This window comes from Temnothorax americanus, unplaced genomic scaffold (assembly GCF_048541705.1).
Source record: "Temnothorax americanus isolate GAGA-0224 unplaced genomic scaffold, ASM4854170v1 Scaffold29, whole genome shotgun sequence".
NCBI classification, from domain to species: domain Eukaryota; kingdom Metazoa; phylum Arthropoda; class Insecta; order Hymenoptera; family Formicidae; genus Temnothorax; species Temnothorax americanus.
The window spans coordinates 1,753,270-1,769,940 of record NW_027509432.1 but is presented as its reverse complement, the minus strand read 5'-3'; the positions used below and the strand labels follow the sequence as shown (position 1 = coordinate 1,769,940).

Genomic DNA, 16,671 nt, shown 5'->3' with positions numbered 1-16,671 from the left:
TTTATAATATACTACAGTATTACAATTTTTATAATATATTACTTATAATTAAATGATCGTTATTTTATTTGCCAGAAAATGCACACAGCTTGCAGATTCGCTCCCGATTGTGATTCAGGTAACCATAATTAGGAGGATACACGCCGCAGAGTTTACACTGTGCAGGTTTGTGCGTTTCCACAGCCCCAGCTTCCAATTAATTGGAAAGAAACGAGGTTTCATTGTACTTAAATGTGGTCTCATTCACCGATTACTTTAGTTCGACGGTTGAAGAGACAAAGAGCGTGTGATACGCCTACTAACGCAATGTGTAATTAACGCGCGTGGTTTATTAGTGGACGGAACAAACTTTATGATTATCATGAGTGACTATACGGACACTATATAAATTTCGTTTACTCATGAAAGTGATGCGTATCTTATACTGACCCTTAAAATGAATTTTTATATTGTGTCGATAAAACCTAGCGCATTTAGGTTATACTTTTACACTAGAAGTGATATATGTGTATATGTGAGGCGAGAGAAAATAGTGCGTTCACTGTACGAATGTGAACAGTAAAAGTTCTGGATCATCGTGTTCTCGTATGTACTTCGACGAGTTGGACAATCGACATTTCCATGCATCCTCTTTCCTTTTTTTCTCTTTTAACTCAATTACTTAAACATAATTATAACTATAATTATAATTATAATACATACTGCATTTTGACGGATTATAATAAGCGACACTCCATTAGTTAGAAGTTTCAGGACAGCGGCATAAATGTTGTATTATGTAAACGGCTTAATACTTCGTCGATTATTCTGTTTGGAGACTTATATTTATTATTAGGGAATAATGTACAAAGCGACTTAGAAAAACTACCGAAATTTTTGTTAAGATTTTCAAAATAAAGATCAAAGAAAACGCACGTGAGAAAAGTTAATGATACACATATAAAACCGGTTCCTTCTTTTTTCTTATATTTCGAGTCTTTGGTTTTTAGCTCTTGAAAGCTTTTTGGACGAAACCACACACTATGTATAAAAAACACTGATTAACATTTGGTATGCGATATCTCTCTCCTCTCTTTACGTTAAAAATATTACTGTATACAAGTTGGCAAAGTATTAAGCCAATTTTTTAAATTATTCATTCATCGAGTTAGAACGAGAGAAAGAGCTACTGTCTATTTTGTTAATATTTTTTTTATAATTGCGTAATAGCGACGAAATGCTATGTGACTGACTTTAGAACTCGCCGTCTAGGAAGACTTGAGTAACTTCGTTAAGCACGAAGACTGCCAGATTCAAGAAAACACTCACCTTGTATATGCATTATTAGCTTTAAATATTACATTCCAGTAGCAAGGAGAATCGAACATCATCAATTCATCAAATGTCAATAATACATCACGGTTTTGTAATCAGTAGTCTACAACGAGAATATAATTTTTGTTAATTGCTGATCTGCATTCTTGAATTTGGTAATCGTCAAGTTTCAAGGTTTCTAGACTATTTTTTATACATTATATAAAGAAAAGGTATATATATATATATATATATATATATATATATATATATATATATATGAATATATAAAGAGATATATATAGATATGAGAAAAGAAATAATGTCAAGCGATATCAATGAGGTAATTGTAAAAGAATATAGAGACAACTCTTCTTATGAGAATAAAAAAAAGTAGCGCCGCTCTTCTATTAATTTATATACTATTTTAATAATTATGTATACGAATGAAAAGAAAGGCGTACATGATGTATGACGCTATGAGCATATGCGTAACAATATCATCTGTATTATCAGGTGGACACGTACAATTGTGTACGTATTGGTATATTTGATCTGTGTTCCAAAATGTAAGTATGTATGTGTGTATATATGTATAGGCAATTATATATGCATATATAAATATATATAAATACATATATAAAATGTATATAAATATATAAATATGTATATATATGTGCATACATATTATGTATACATGCAATTATAAAATTGTGCATATATACATATAAGCATTATATGTATTATACACATACATATACATACCCAGATAGCCAAATCGAAAGTGTCTGCAAAGCGTATACTATCGTCGGAAAAAATGCCAGCAGAAATAGAACCGAAAATCGATAGAATGGCAGATTAACCGTCGAAAAATGACATATACTATTTAAATGGCTACGAAATGGCATTCTGTTCAGTTTCCGCTAACAGTCTATTGCAATATTTTGTTTAAATCTGCTAGCATATTGCTGACATTTTTTGCTTATTGAGTATACATCCATCCTTTATACGTGTATATTTCTCGCGAGAGTCGAAAAAATCGTTCTCATCGCAAGTTTGTCCGTAATGTTACTTCGCTAGTAGGACTTTATAAGCAAATAATCTGAGTATTCCAGACTGCGGGTCAATAGACAAACGAAAAGCCGACGCATGAAGATCGAGTGCCATAGCGCGCTTTGGACGTTGATTTTTCTCCTCATTTCGCGAATAATAACTCGTAAGGTCACTGTGTATCACGGCTCGCAAATAGTTTCGCGACGACAGCACGTCTTCGTCACGGACATATTTGTTCTTCATGTTTAGCCACCGTTTTATAATGCCGTCATTTTCTTAAGAGATCGCCGATCTCAAAAGTTGAGGAACAGATTTCGCGAACGTTCCTCTAGGAATGTCTATAAGCTATTTAGGGGCTTGCCATTGAACAACGATTAAGATGACGGATGGATAAAATATAATAGACCCATAAGGATTTATCTATGTTAAAATTTAACTCTTGCGCACTGCCGTGCTGTTCACTTCCTTTTTACATTGAGGCGATATTTGGCAAGCGTTCAAAGATGTTACTTCAATATAAAGTTTATATGATAAAGATTAGTGTATAATAATTGTAATAAATTTTAATCCGTCATACGGGCGTACAACAACTAAATATTGCTCGAATTTTCTTTAATTATTCCGTTAACGAGATTAGCTCATGTATACAGTAGCATAAGAATTTTATAATTTTCTGCGAAGAAACGTTTTTCTTACTCACCTGTTAAAAGATCCTCGAAGAGACTTTGCCCATGAAATTTTTATAATCGTTACTTCACTTCGTGGCACTGTAAAAAGTTAACATTATCATTATTCCTCACCAATTTCATACATCTATAACTGTCATTTCTATTATTCGCAAAGATGAACAATAGGTCATAAAGCATAAAAAGAGTTCGTAAATGCTGTTGATAAATGTTTACTCGACACTGCCTTTAAAATAAAGCAAGATCATGATTTTTTGACACGCGATCTTAATGACTAAATTTTAATTGGGTCTTATAATGGATAACTCTACACTTTAATAAAAACGTATTGTAAAAAAAACTCAAGTAATTAGATACAAGAATATAAATATATTATATATATACGATAAATATAATGCGCGTGCGTGTAACAAGCTTGTATGTACATTATTTAGAAAAATAAGAACTATCGTGAACCATTTAATATGTGATAATCGACTGCAACGCATATGAGCGCACCATTATCCTTTATCTTCGATCCACCTTTAGCTCGAAAACGTTGTGTAATTTTCTTTTTGTAGTAATAAAGTGAAATTCGAATATATATTGTCCTATTTTTCCCCGCTAATATCGTACAAAAGAAAGGTCTTTTTTTAAAGAATTGTAATTTTTTAATATTACGACATACACGATGGCGCTACGATACCGTCGCGTGAATTCAATATACTTTGTTAGATATGTATTGTCATGTCATTGATTGATAAAGCAATCGATGAGGCTTCACATCCTGCTATGTCCCTCGTTAGAAAATTAGTCGGAAGCCCTCGAGTGTCATGGTCGCACATGCTAATTTAATTTGGCAACGAATGACGCAAGCGATACAGTTTGCTTCTTTGGACGTAATCCTCACAATGACGACATTTGCGTACCAAAATACTTTTAAATGGAAGAAATGGACGTCATTTCCGTGGAAAAAAAAGCTGTTACGTCGAAATTTATATTGTCCGTCTTTTTTTTCCTATCGTAAAGTAACACGTGCTGAAATTGAAATGTTTTTATTTGTACAAGTGTGTTATATCTCAATAATTGTTGTCACAACGGTTTTTAATGATCTTTAAACATGATTAATTTTACTTTGGTAGATATAATTTCCTCCTTTAATCATGTGATGTGAAAAATTGTATAAATGGCTTGCGCTTTGATTGCATTAAGTTTAACATTTTGAAATGAAACGGGCATTGCTAATCTGATTGATACTGCACTAAGAATAATATCGCAAATGTATGCAAATCAGTTTTGGCGAAATTTTTGTTTCTCCTTTTTCTCTTTTTTCCTCCTTTTTTTTAAATCAAAAGCAACTGATGAAGAAGAAATAAACAATGAAGAAATTTTTTTTTCAACACTACAAAGTTTCTAATTAATTTTTCAACGTTTAAAAAACTTTCTGTCAAAAACAAAATGCCACGGTTATGTAAAAAAATTGTATCCTACGCTTCTAACTTATTTTATCTCTGTTTTATCTTTGTTTCATGTTGGATCATTGCTTTCTTAATTGCACGGAACGCCCTTTCGATGTAAGAAAAAGCCTTTAAAAAAGCTGGCACATCAAGATTGTATAATTTTACATCTTGACGTCACTAATATAGTAAATAAATATTCAACATTCATTTTGATGCAGTTATGATATGATAGAATCTGCAATTTCATCGACGTTGTTTGTTAAACATATATTAATTGCGGCATACGCGTGTGCAAACAGAAAACAACCGATAGCTGAGGGCTGAGGTCGCAATCATTCAAAATTATAAAGAGAACCGCAATAGTGTAACCGTATCTCTAAATGATCTAATTATTTCTATGCAGCGTATCGCTCATAATCTCTCTTTATGTATATCTCAATGGACGAGTCAACTTCCGTATTGGGATCGCGCGAGAAACGATCTCCGGGATGGCAAAGCGAAACGCTTAACGCCGGCGCAGACTTTTCATTATCCCTCTTGGAATAGTGATCGAATCTATCGAGATGTTGTAATGTGCGCGCGCGTTGCAGCAAGGGGTCCAGTAATGTATATAAACAGCAACCGCATCTTAGGACTCTCGTAAACGGGATCTCTTGCACACTCGGTATTGCGTGCGTTAACTCTAACAAATAATAGATTCTGTACATCTATCTATAAGAAAGTGTTGCCATGTGAGTCTTCCTTTTTCCTTTTCTTTCTTTTATTTTTTTTCATTTTTCGTGGAAATAGTGCGATTATTTTTCGGCCCGTTGCAAACAATCAAATCTGCTCGCAATGATCGCGACAAACTGACGCGGTCTGTTCGATACGCGAATAAATACAAGTGCTTCAAACAAGCGCGTAGTTATTGATACAGATAAAAAGATATCGGAGCCTTCTCACCACGTGTCTTCACTAAAGATTTGTGAATTTATTTATTAACAGTTTTTCGAACATTCTCTTTCTACAATACAGAGAATTTATAAATTCTTCTTCATAAAAATTTGCATATATAGCTATCATTCGTATTTTTGACTGCATTATTATATGCGTTATATATTTGCGAATTTTCTGCGAGGAATATTTTTTAATTTGAAACATATTTTACATACGTAAAATACCTTATGCATATTTATTACAACACGTCCACGGTGTCATCTATATAAATATTCAAAAATATTTTATTATTACGATATAACCTAAATATTTATTACTTAACGTAAACAATAAATACTTAAAAATAAATATTGATCATTTACATTATAAATTCAATTCATTACAATATTTCCGAGAGCCGCTATTCATAGCCGATATTTTTACACAGAAGCACAATAAGTTCTATTATTTCTAACAATACAATGTATATACGTAACAAATTTTTTTTAAGGTTCTGTAAGATGTCTATGAGCTTATTTGCTATAGCATTTCTTTTCTTAATTCTTATTGCGAATGGTGAAGCTCAGTTAAATTTTTCCACCGGATGGGGCCAAGGTAAAAGGAGCCAAGATATGCGAATTAGATCGAGTGGCACGGATTGTTCGTCGCAAGGTGCATCGCTGGAACAATTGTTAAAATTATATTCGTTCATTCAGGTATGAGCTACAAAGATGCGGAGTTAACTCGAAAATTTAATAAGCCGTGACAAGTGGTTGTTATTATAAAAACACGATTAATCTGTTCGTGCATTTCTTAACTATACTAATTTTAATTGTGGAAGATTTTTCGATATGATATCGCTGACCGTAAATTATTGTGCGACATTCGAAATATAATACCCATTTATTTATTGCAAATATCACGGCAAATAATTATCAGAATAATTGTGAAACCGATATGCATCGTTATTCACGATTTATTAAATTTGATTTTTCTATTGCCACTTGCAGATCGAAGCACAGAGGATCTTGGATTGTCAAACCTTGAACAAATGAGCCAGAAAAATGTCATTGGTCTTATCAACTGAACTCGTGCCGGAATGTGACGTTAATTGTCAGCATTAAAATAACGATATTTGGATAACACAACTGAATCGCTACACGTCTTATCATTTACTTTTCCGAACATTCGAATAGATTAACGTACACAAGTCATGTACATCGATATGGATAACTTTCTATTTACTTTATGTATCTACGACGTTCAAGAAATTTCTGTGTTTAAAGACACAATATAAAATAATTTTACTTTATCTGCTTGCTATATGCTTTGTACATAATATGTACCGCCGCGTGAGCTAATATTGAGACAAGTGGCAAGTTGGTATTGAAGCTGGTCTTCTTGCGGCCCTGAGAACGTCTATACTGTTGAAGATTATCTATAAATGTTGCATTCCCACACATATAATTTTAAAAAATAAACAGGCATTTTTAACTGTTATCTGTAACTGTATTCTGAAAATAAACTGAAATAATAAACTAATATTAAAACTACTATCCTCTGCGGAATCCTCTGTCTTTTACTTTTAGAACATATGCAAGAATGGCAACTATGTATCGTTATTAACTTTGTTTAATTATTTTTTGAGAAAAGCCATTGATTGTTTAATTATGTATATTAACATAATATCTCAATTACATATATATATTCAATAATATATATAATATAGATATATAGGTATATATATGTATATATATATATATATATATATATATATATCTCATGAGACACAATATCAGAATTATCTGCTAATTTATAACGACGCATGTGCTACGTAAATTTTAATTACACATTGGACTGAATAAAGCTTTCTTTTGAATTTATTCAACTGGAAACTGGTTGTGGATTTATCAATATTACACACGTTGACACGTGCAATGTATCCCCCCACAAACATATATATTAAAACTCACTATATATATATTTTGTAATGTTATAACTCTGTAGACTGTCAAAAGATACAGACTGTGGTCGAACCATCTCGCTGTTACGAGATCATCAAAAGTTCAACAGCGAAGTAAGTAGCTTATTCTTTTGCATCGTTTGGTACTACGTTTTTGTTACGCATAATATTTTAATCGGGATTTAACGAAAATTGTTTCTGTGGTAATTTCATATTAATTATATTTTTATAATATTAACGGTTGCAAGATGAAAATTTTGTGTACAAACTGATATCCAGTTTTAAATTTATTATTTACAAAATTATTATTTTATTGGAAAGATAAAGTATTGTTTCCAGCACGCAATGTAATAAAACACTACTTCTTGAATTTTTCTTCATTTACAGATGAATTAAATTTTCTACAATGCAGGAAATTATTTATCTCTTAATTGCATTTCTATCTTTTTGTCACGGTCAATATAACGCAAAAGATTATCGATACACTTCGAGCTATGGACAGAAACTCTATAACGTTAAGAATGGTAAGAAATTAAAATACTTCTATTAATTTATAAAAAAATAGAGATAAATCAGAAAAGATCTGTAAAAATACAATTAGTTTAATTAACGTATACTAGTAAAGGCAACGAAAAAATGGGCATAATCCTTTATTATATTACATATTCTAATTTTCATTTTAGAAACGTATAGTCAGGGCAATGACTTGTTACCGACAAATACAATTCTCCAACAACCACAATATCCTCCTCGATATCGTGAGCCATTTAAATGTAGAAGATCAGGTGTCTATGCCCACGTAAATGATTGTGCAAAATATTATGAATGCGTAAGAACTGGAAGCAGATTTCGGCCTAAATTTGTTCAGTTCGTTCACACATGCAAATTTCACAAAGTTTTCTCATATATACATGGAATCTGCACGCATCCCCTGAGAAGTGGAAGAGGAATGTGCATTTATCGATGGTTAAAAAAGAAAGGTTCAGGTAATTAATTTATCATTAATTTAGCAAATAAAATAAACACGTTACAGACATAAAAATAAAATTCCCCAAAATATTAAACTTTAAATATTCGAAAGAATTTGAAGAACACCAGCCTCAAAATGGAGCTTAACATAACACGTAAGAAGGATCAGATTCACCAGTCATATCGCTAAATGTTACTTCGGAATTAATAAATCAAAAAAGATACAATAATTTAAAAAAAGGTGAATTATAAACCCTTTCTATTAAAAATAATTTATTTTAATATTCATAAACGATTAATTTCACTTTCCTCGGTATAAATCTTTCACGTTGTGTGATCTGATGATACATACTATATCACAAAACAAAATTTAGGTCTTGTTTCTTCACATATATCACTAAGATTCTTACTATATTCTTATATTTCGATTTTGTAATAATGTCATGCAAATACAACATTGATGTTCATATAAAGAACAAACTAACTCATAGTCATTTTGAACTTAATAAGCTTGACTTTCGAATATCTATTGAAAAATCGGAGTGATAGAGCTATATAAATATAAAAAATTAATTATTTAATCAAATATTCAACGCGCCCGCACTATGTATTATATAAAATAAATTACTAAATGAAGAATTATTATTCTGTATATTTTTATTATAAAATAATAAAAATATACAGTAAATTAAGATTAATTTAAAAAATAAAATACAAAATGATTTAAAAAATCATAAAACAAAAAATTATTTTATTCCATAAAATTTCATAAAATCTTTTAATGGAAACTCAAACATTCAATATTCTCCTTCATAAAGGGGGCAAAGAAGGTAGCGACAGCAAAGAGGGCGGCGGGGAGGTTGTAACAACGACCCCAGTTGTTCCAACCGAGGGCGACTCTGGAAGCAAGGAAAGCAGTAAAAGCAAAGAGAGTCAAGAATCTGGAAGCAAAGAAGGTAGCAACAGCGGAGAGGTTGTAACGACCCCAGTTGTTCCAACCGAAAAAGACTCTGGAAGCAAGGAAGACAGCAAAAGCAAAGAGAGTCAAGAATCTAGAAGCAAAGAAGGTAGCAACAGCGGAGAAGGCAGCGGAGAGGTCGTAACAACCCCAGTTGTCCCGACCGAGGGCGACTCCGGAAGTAAGGAAGACAGCAAGAGCAAGGAGAGTCAAGAATCTAAAAGCAAAGAAGGTAGCGACAGCGGAGAGGGCAGCGGGGAGGTTGTAACAACCCCACTTCCAACCGAGGGCGACTCAGGAAGCAAGGAAGACAGTAAGAGCAAAGAGAGTCAAGAATCTGGAAGCAAAGAAGGTAGCAACAGTGGAGAAGGCAGTGGGGAAGTAGTAACGACCCCAGTTGTTCCAACCGAGGGAGACTCTGGAAGCAAGGAAGACAGCAAGAGCAAAGAGAGTCAAGAATCTGGAAGCAAAGAAGGTAGCGACAGCGAAGAAGGCAGCGGGGAAGTCGTAACAACCCCAGTTGTTCCAACCGAGGAAGACTCTGGAAGCAAGGAAGACAGCAAGAGCAAAGAGAGTGGAAGCAAAGAAGGTAGCGACAGCAGAGAGGGCAGCGGGGAGGTTGTAACGACCCCAGTTGTTCCAACCGAGGGCGACTCTGGAAGCAAGGAAAACAGCAAGAGCAAAGAGAGTCAAGAATCTGGAAGCAAAGAAGGTAGCAACAGTGGAGAAGGCAGTGGGGAAGTTGTAACGACCCCAGTTGTTCCAACCGAGGGAGACTCTGGAAGCAAAGAAGACAGTAAGAGCAAGGAGAGTCAAGAATCTGGAAGCAAAGAAGGTAGCGACAGCGGAGAAGGCAGCGGGGAAGTTGTAACGACCCCAGTTGTTCCAACCGAGGGAGACTCTGGAAGCAAAGAAGACAGTAAGAGCAAAGAGAGTCAAGAATCTGGAAGCAAAGAAGGTAGCGACAGCGGAGAGGGCAGCGGGGAGGTTGTAACGACCCCAGTTGTTCCAACCGAGGGAGACTCTGGAAGCAAAGAAGACAGCAAGAGCAAGGAGAGTCAAGAATCTGGAAGCAAAGAAGGTAGCGACAGCGGAGAGGGCAGCGGGGAGGTTGTAACGACCCCAGTTGTTCCAACCGAGGGAGACTCTGGAAGCAAAGAAGACAGTAAGAGCAAAGAGAGTGGAAGCAAAGAAGGTAGCGACAGCGGAGAGGGCAGCGGGGAGGTTGTAACGACCCCAGTTGTTCCAACCGAGGGAGACTCTGGAAGCAAAGAAGACAGTAAGAGCAAGGAGAGTCAAGAATCTGGAAGCAAAGAAGGTAGCGACAGCGGAGAGGGCAGCGGGGAGGTTGTAACGACCCCAGTTGTTCCAACCGCCAGGGGAAGTTGTAACGACCCCAGTTGTTCCAACCGAGGGAGACTCTGGAAGCAAAGAAGACAGTAAGAGCAAGGAGAGTCAAGAATCTGGAAGCAAAGAAGGTAGCGACAGCGGAGAGGGCAGCGGGGAGGTTGTAACGACCCCAGTTGTTCCAACCGAGAGAGACTCTGGAAGCAAAGAAGACAGTAAGAGCAAAGAGAGTCAAATCTGGAAGCAAAGAAGGTAGCGACAGCGGAGAGGCAGCGGGGAGGTCGTAACGACCCCAGTTGTTCCAACCGAGGGAGACTCTGGAAGCAAAGAAGACATTAAGAGCAAAGAGAGTGGAAGCAAAGAAGGTAGCGACAGCGGAGAGGGCAGCGGGGAGGTCGTAACGACCCCAGTTGTTCCAACCGAGGGAGACTCTGGAAGCAAGGAAGACAGTAAGAGCAAAGAGAGTGGAAGCAAAGAAGGTAGCGACAGCGGAGAGGGCAGCGGGGAGGTTGTAACGACCCCTGTTGTTCCAACCGAGGGCGACTCCGGAAGCAAAGAAGACAGTAAGAGCAAAGAGAGTGGAAGCAAAGAAGGTAGCGACAGCGGAGAGGGCAGCGGGGAGGTTGTAACGACCCCAGTTGTTCCAACCGAGGGAGACTCTGGAAGCAAAGAAGACAGTAAGAGCAAGGAGAGTCAAGAATCTGGAAGCAAAGAAGGTAGCGACAGCGGAGAGGGCAGCGGGGAGGTTGTAACGACCCCAGTTGTTCCAACCGAGGGAGACTCTGGAAGCAAAGAAGACAGTAAGAGCAAGGAGAGTCAAGAATCTGGAAGCAAAGAAGGTAGCGACAGCGGAGAGGGCAGCGGGGAGGTTGTAACGACCCCAGTTGTTCCAACCGAGGGAGACTCTGGAAGCAAAGAAGACAGTAAGAGCAAGGAGAGTCAAGAATCTGGAAGCAAAGAAGGTAGCGACAGCGGAGAGGGCAGCGGGGAGGTTGTAACGACCCCAGTTGTTCCAACCGAGGGAGACTCTGGAAGCAAGGAAGACAGTAAGAGCAAGGAGAGTCAAGAATCTGGAAGCAAAGAAGGTAGCGACAGCGGAGAGGGCAGCGGGGAGGTTGTAACGACCCCAGTTGTTCCAACCGAGGGAGACTCTGGAAGCAAGAAGACAGTAAGAGCAAGAGAGTCAAGAATGGAAGCAAAGAAGGTAGCGACAGCGGAGAGGGCAGCGGGGAGGTTGTAACGACCCCAGTTGTTCCAACCGAGGGAGACTCTGGAAGCAAGGAAGACAGTAAGAGCAAGGAGAGTCAAGAATCTGGAAGCAAAGAAGGTAGCGACAGCGGAGAGGGCAGCGGGGAGGTTGTAACGACCCCAGTTGTTCCAACCGAGGGAGACTCTGGAAGCCAAGAAGACTGTAAGAGCAAGGAGAGTCAAGAATCTGGAAGCAAAGAAGGTAGCGACAGCGGAGAGGGCAGCGGGGAGGTTGTAACGACCCCAGTTGTTCCAACCGAGGGAGACTCTGGAAGTAAAGAAGACAGTAAGAGCAAGAGAGTAGATCTGGAAGCAAAGAAGGTAGCGACAGCGGAGAGGGCAGCGGGGAGGTTGTAACGACCCCAGTTGTTCCAACCGAGGGAGACTCTGGAAGCAAAGAAGACAGTAAGAGCAAGGAGAGTCAAGAATCTGGAAGCAAAGAAGGTAGCGACAGCGGAGAGGGCAGCGGGGAGGTTGTAACGACCCCAGTTGTTCCAACCGAGGGCGACTCCGGAAGTAAGGAAGACAGCAAGAGCAAGGAGAGTCAAGAATCTGGAAGCAAAGAAGGTAGCGACAGCGGAGAGGGCAGCGGGGAGGTTGTAACGACCCCAGTTGTTCCAACCGAGAGAGACTCTGGAAGCAAAGAAGACAGTAAGAGCAAAGAGAGTGGAAGCAAAGAAGGTAGCGACAGCGGAGAGGGCAGCGGGGAGGTCGTAACAACCCCAGTTGTCCCGACCGAGGGCGACTCCGGAAGTAAGGAAGACAGCAAGAGCAAAGAGAGTCAAGAATCTGGAAGCAAAGAAGGTAGCAACAGTGGAGAAGGCAGTGGGGAAGTTGTAACGACCCCAGTTGTTCCAACCGAGGGAGACTCTGGAAGCAAAGAAGACAGTAAGAGCAAGGAGAGTCAAGAATCTGGAAGCAAAGAAGGTAGCGACAGCGGAGAGGGCAGCGGGGAGGTTGTAACGACCCCAGTTGTTCCAACCGAGGGAGACTCTGGAAGCAAAGAAGACAGTAAGAGCAAAGAGAGTGGAAGCAAAGAAGGTAGCGACAGCGGAGAGGGCAGCGGGGAGGTCGTAACGACCCCAGTTGTTCCAACCGAGGGAGACTCTGGAAGCAAAGAAGACAGTAAGAGCAAGGAGAGTCAAGAATCTGGAAGCAAAGAAGGTAGCGACAGCGGAGAGGGCAGCGGGGAGGTTGTAACGACCCCAGTTGTTCCAACCGAGGGCGACTCCGGAAGTAAGGAAGACAGCAAGAGCAAGGAGAGTCAAGAATCTGGAAGCAAAGAAGGTAGCGACAGCGGAGAGGGCAGCGGGGAGGTTGTAACGACCCCAGTTGTTCCAACCGAGAGAGACTCTGGAAGCAAAGAAGACAGTAAGAGCAAAGAGAGTGGAAGCAAAGAAGGTAGCGACAGCGGAGAGGGCAGCGGGGAGGTCGTAACAACCCCAGTTGTCCCGACCGAGGGCGACTCCGGAAGTAAGGAAGACAGCAAGAGCAAAGAGAGTCAAGAATCTGGAAGCAAAGAAGGTAGCAACAGTGGAGAAGGCAGTGGGGAAGTTGTAACGACCCCAGTTGTTCCAACCGAGGGAGACTCTGGAAGCAAAGAAGACAGAAAGAGCAAAGAGAGAGGAAGATAAGAAGGGAGCGACGGCGGAGAGAGCAGAGAGGACGTTGTAACAACCCCAGTTGTTCCAATCGAGGGAGACTCTGGAAGCAAAGAAGACAGTAAGAGCAAGGAGAGTCAAGAATCTGGAAGCAAAGAAGACAGCAAGAGCAAAGAGAGTCAAGAATCTGGAAGCAAAGAAAGTAGCAACAGTGGAGAAGGCAGTGGGGAAGTTGTAACGACCCCAGTTGTTCCAACCGAGGGAGACTCTGGAAGCAAAGAAGACAGTAAGAGCAAGGAGAGTCAAGAATCTGGAAGCAAAGAAGGTAGCGACAGCGGAGAGGGCAGCGGGGAGGTTGTAACGACCCCAGTTGTTCCAACCGAGGGAGACTCTGGAAGCAAAGAAGACAGTAAGAGCAAGGAGAGTCAAGAATCTGGAAGCAAAGAAGGTAGCGACAGCGGAGAGGGCAGCGGGGAGGTTGTAACGACCCCAGTTGTTCCAACCGAGGGAGACTCTGGAAGCAAAGAAGACAGTAAGAGCAAGGAGAGTCAAGAATCTGGAAGCAAAGAAGGTAGCGACAGCGGAGAGGGCAGCGGGGAGGTTGTAACGACCCCAGTTGTTCCAACCGAGAGAGACTCTGGAAGCAAAGAAGACAGTAAGAGCAAGGAGAGTCAAGAATCTGGAAGCAAAGAAGGTAGCGACAGCGGAGAGGGCAGCGGGGAGGTTGTAACGACCCCAGTTGTTCCAACCGAGGGAGACTCTGGAAGCAAAGAAGACAGTAAGAGCAAAGAGAGTGGAAGCAAAGAAGGTAGCGACAGCGGAGAGGGCAGCGGGGAGGTTGTAACGACCCCAGTTGTTCCAACCGAGGGAGACTCTGGAAGCAAAGAAGACAGCAAGAGCAAGGAGAGTCAAGAATCTGGAAGCAAAGAAGGTAGCGACAGCGGAGAGGGCAGCGGGGAGGTTGTAACGACCCCAATTGTTCCAACGGAAGATTTCCCAGTTTCTACGGAGTTACCTACATCATCTACTACTCCTACCAAAATCGATTGTCCTATTGGAAATTTGACTGCCGATCAAATAGTTTTAGTTTGTCCTACAGGTTTCCGACGTCATCCAAAATACTGCAATGTTTTCTATCAATGTACAACAGTAAACAAGGTGGGCGTTAAAGTTGTCGTATTTACCTGCCCAGATGGCACAATTTTTGATGAGACAAAAAAGCAATGTGTGAATGAAAATAGCGTTTACCAAAGTCTTCCTGGATATTCCGATTGTATAAACTTCAATTCTTATGCTCAAGCTATATCAAAATCAATTGTAAGTATAATGCAGTATTAGCATTCTTTATTTATGTGTTTATGTCATTCTACGTATTCTAATTAATTTGTCGAGAGTTTTAAAGATAATTATATATATTACTTTCTTTTCAATAACATCCGAGCAGAAACATTTTTTTATTTTATAGAACTTTAATTTTATAATGCAGCGCTGTCAAAATAGTTAAATTTTATTTGTTTGAAATTCTTGTGAGATACATAATTGCTTTAAAACTATTCAGTTTTTAATTTTTATTTTTAGTTGACAGTAATGCTCTACTTTATTTAATACATTCTGAAGTTTTTTAGATATTCTTTTACGATTTATAATTATAACTGTTTTTATCAAAATTTTAAAGTTAAACTTATAAAATTCTTTATAAATGTAGTATCTAATGAAAGATTTGATATTTGATTAAACACGCGGGGCGAACTGCACATGCATGTGTATCTAATAATTATGGAAATAATCGAATTTATAAATGTGATATATTTTTTGACAAGTAATATACTTTTTACATAGTATAATTTTTTGAAAAATTTTTAATTAGTATTACGTAATTCTTAAATGTTATGACTAAATTTACATTTATGGGATATAAATCCTATATAAATTTAATTATTATTTTTTCAGCTAAAAGCTCCCACAAGAAAATTATGTCCAAGAACAGGTCGTTTTCCTTATAATAAGGGTTGTTCCAATGCGTACTATGAATGCCACCGCGATGCACATGGTGCACTTCAAGGATATCTGTTTAAATGTCCAAATAGAGGGACATTTTCAAGTGTTTCAAGACGTTGCGAACGTACTGAATGTAATTCAATATGCAACGTATCTTGCAAACAGAGAAACAACACCAGTATAGATATGAACATACAGCACGCGCCATCTAAAGGCGTGTATGTTACTCATCAAGAAATGTTTTACGTTGGTCTTACATCACCCCCGTCTTATTCCCAAGAAGATAAAGATCATCACACAGAGTGATTTAATTTCTGTATGTACTTTTATCAATACAGTTATACAATAAAATAATTCTTGTGCAAAAAGTCATCTTAAAAATTTGAGAACTCAAGTCTCTGTGTTCACTCCTCTTGTGTAATTAAAAAAAATTTCATGTTCCTGGAAAGCATAAAATCGTTTCTATTTTTCATACTAATATAAGGGATATTTTTTACTTCATCATGTATGCAGTATATATAAAAGAACCCTTAGGCAGATATATATCAACTTTCTGGTATAATAAGATATCTCTTTTTATCGACGTACGTTTCTTATAAAAACGGAATATATGTATTTATATAAATTCATAAATTTAGTATAAAAATAGCTATTATTATACATCATTAAGACAGATTAGTTCTCTCTTTTATTTTTGCATTTTTTTCATATCGTATATTATATTTATTGCGACCATTTATCTTTTGCTAACAAAGTAAAATTTGAGGGGTATAGTGATATAGTGAGTGATATAGAAATTACGCATTACGCTAAATTCAAGCGAACATAGATTAGTAGCGGTAAAATGATTGCATCGATTCTATTGATGCAAGTTTCATAAAATATTTTTAAATACCTTGAAAATTATTTTTACTACGTCACACATTCTTTCAATATTTATGAAAAATCACCGAAACCATTACATATAATACATAAATATACATTAAAAAAACTAATTTCTCGATATAAGCAAAACAACTTGATAAGTTAGAATCCTCGTGTGGTTACCCTCAGTGCAGCCAAAACCGTCGATAATATCAGTGTTCTTCGATCATATAGAAATTTCTCTAGTCCATTTTAATTTATAGTTATCAAAAAATTATAAAAAAACCGATCATCTTTAATAATTCATCAGTAAAATAAAAATAGTAGCAAAGATAAT

The 16,671-nt window shown here is 37.8% G+C and overlaps 2 protein-coding genes and 1 long non-coding RNA gene across 5 annotated transcripts in view; 2 read left to right on the top strand and 1 right to left on the bottom strand.

Annotated features, from left to right (window-relative positions):
* Positions 1 to 3,613, top strand: part of Shg (DE-cadherin) — a 122,473-nt gene extending 118,860 nt beyond the window's left edge. For both annotated transcript variants that reach the window (XM_077410868.1, XM_077410867.1), the window contains one exon: positions 76 to 3,613. The gene's annotated coding sequence lies outside the window, so the exon portion shown is untranslated. The remainder of the gene's footprint in view (positions 1 to 75) is intronic.
* LOC143899996 (uncharacterized) overlaps positions 1 to 16,671 on the bottom strand; it is a 168,860-nt gene that overhangs the window by 37,715 nt on the left and 114,474 nt on the right. The window lies entirely within an intron of this gene.
* Positions 7,387 to 15,838, top strand: LOC143899922 (uncharacterized). The gene is given in 9 exon segments (XM_077410727.1): positions 7,387 to 7,463; positions 7,737 to 7,873; positions 8,033 to 8,335; positions 9,137 to 10,594; positions 10,656 to 10,838; positions 10,920 to 11,737; positions 11,782 to 12,105; positions 12,171 to 14,789; positions 15,423 to 15,838. Coding segments are annotated over 8 exon segments (6,177 nt in total). The 5' UTR covers positions 7,387 to 7,463; positions 7,737 to 7,755; the 3' UTR covers positions 15,777 to 15,838.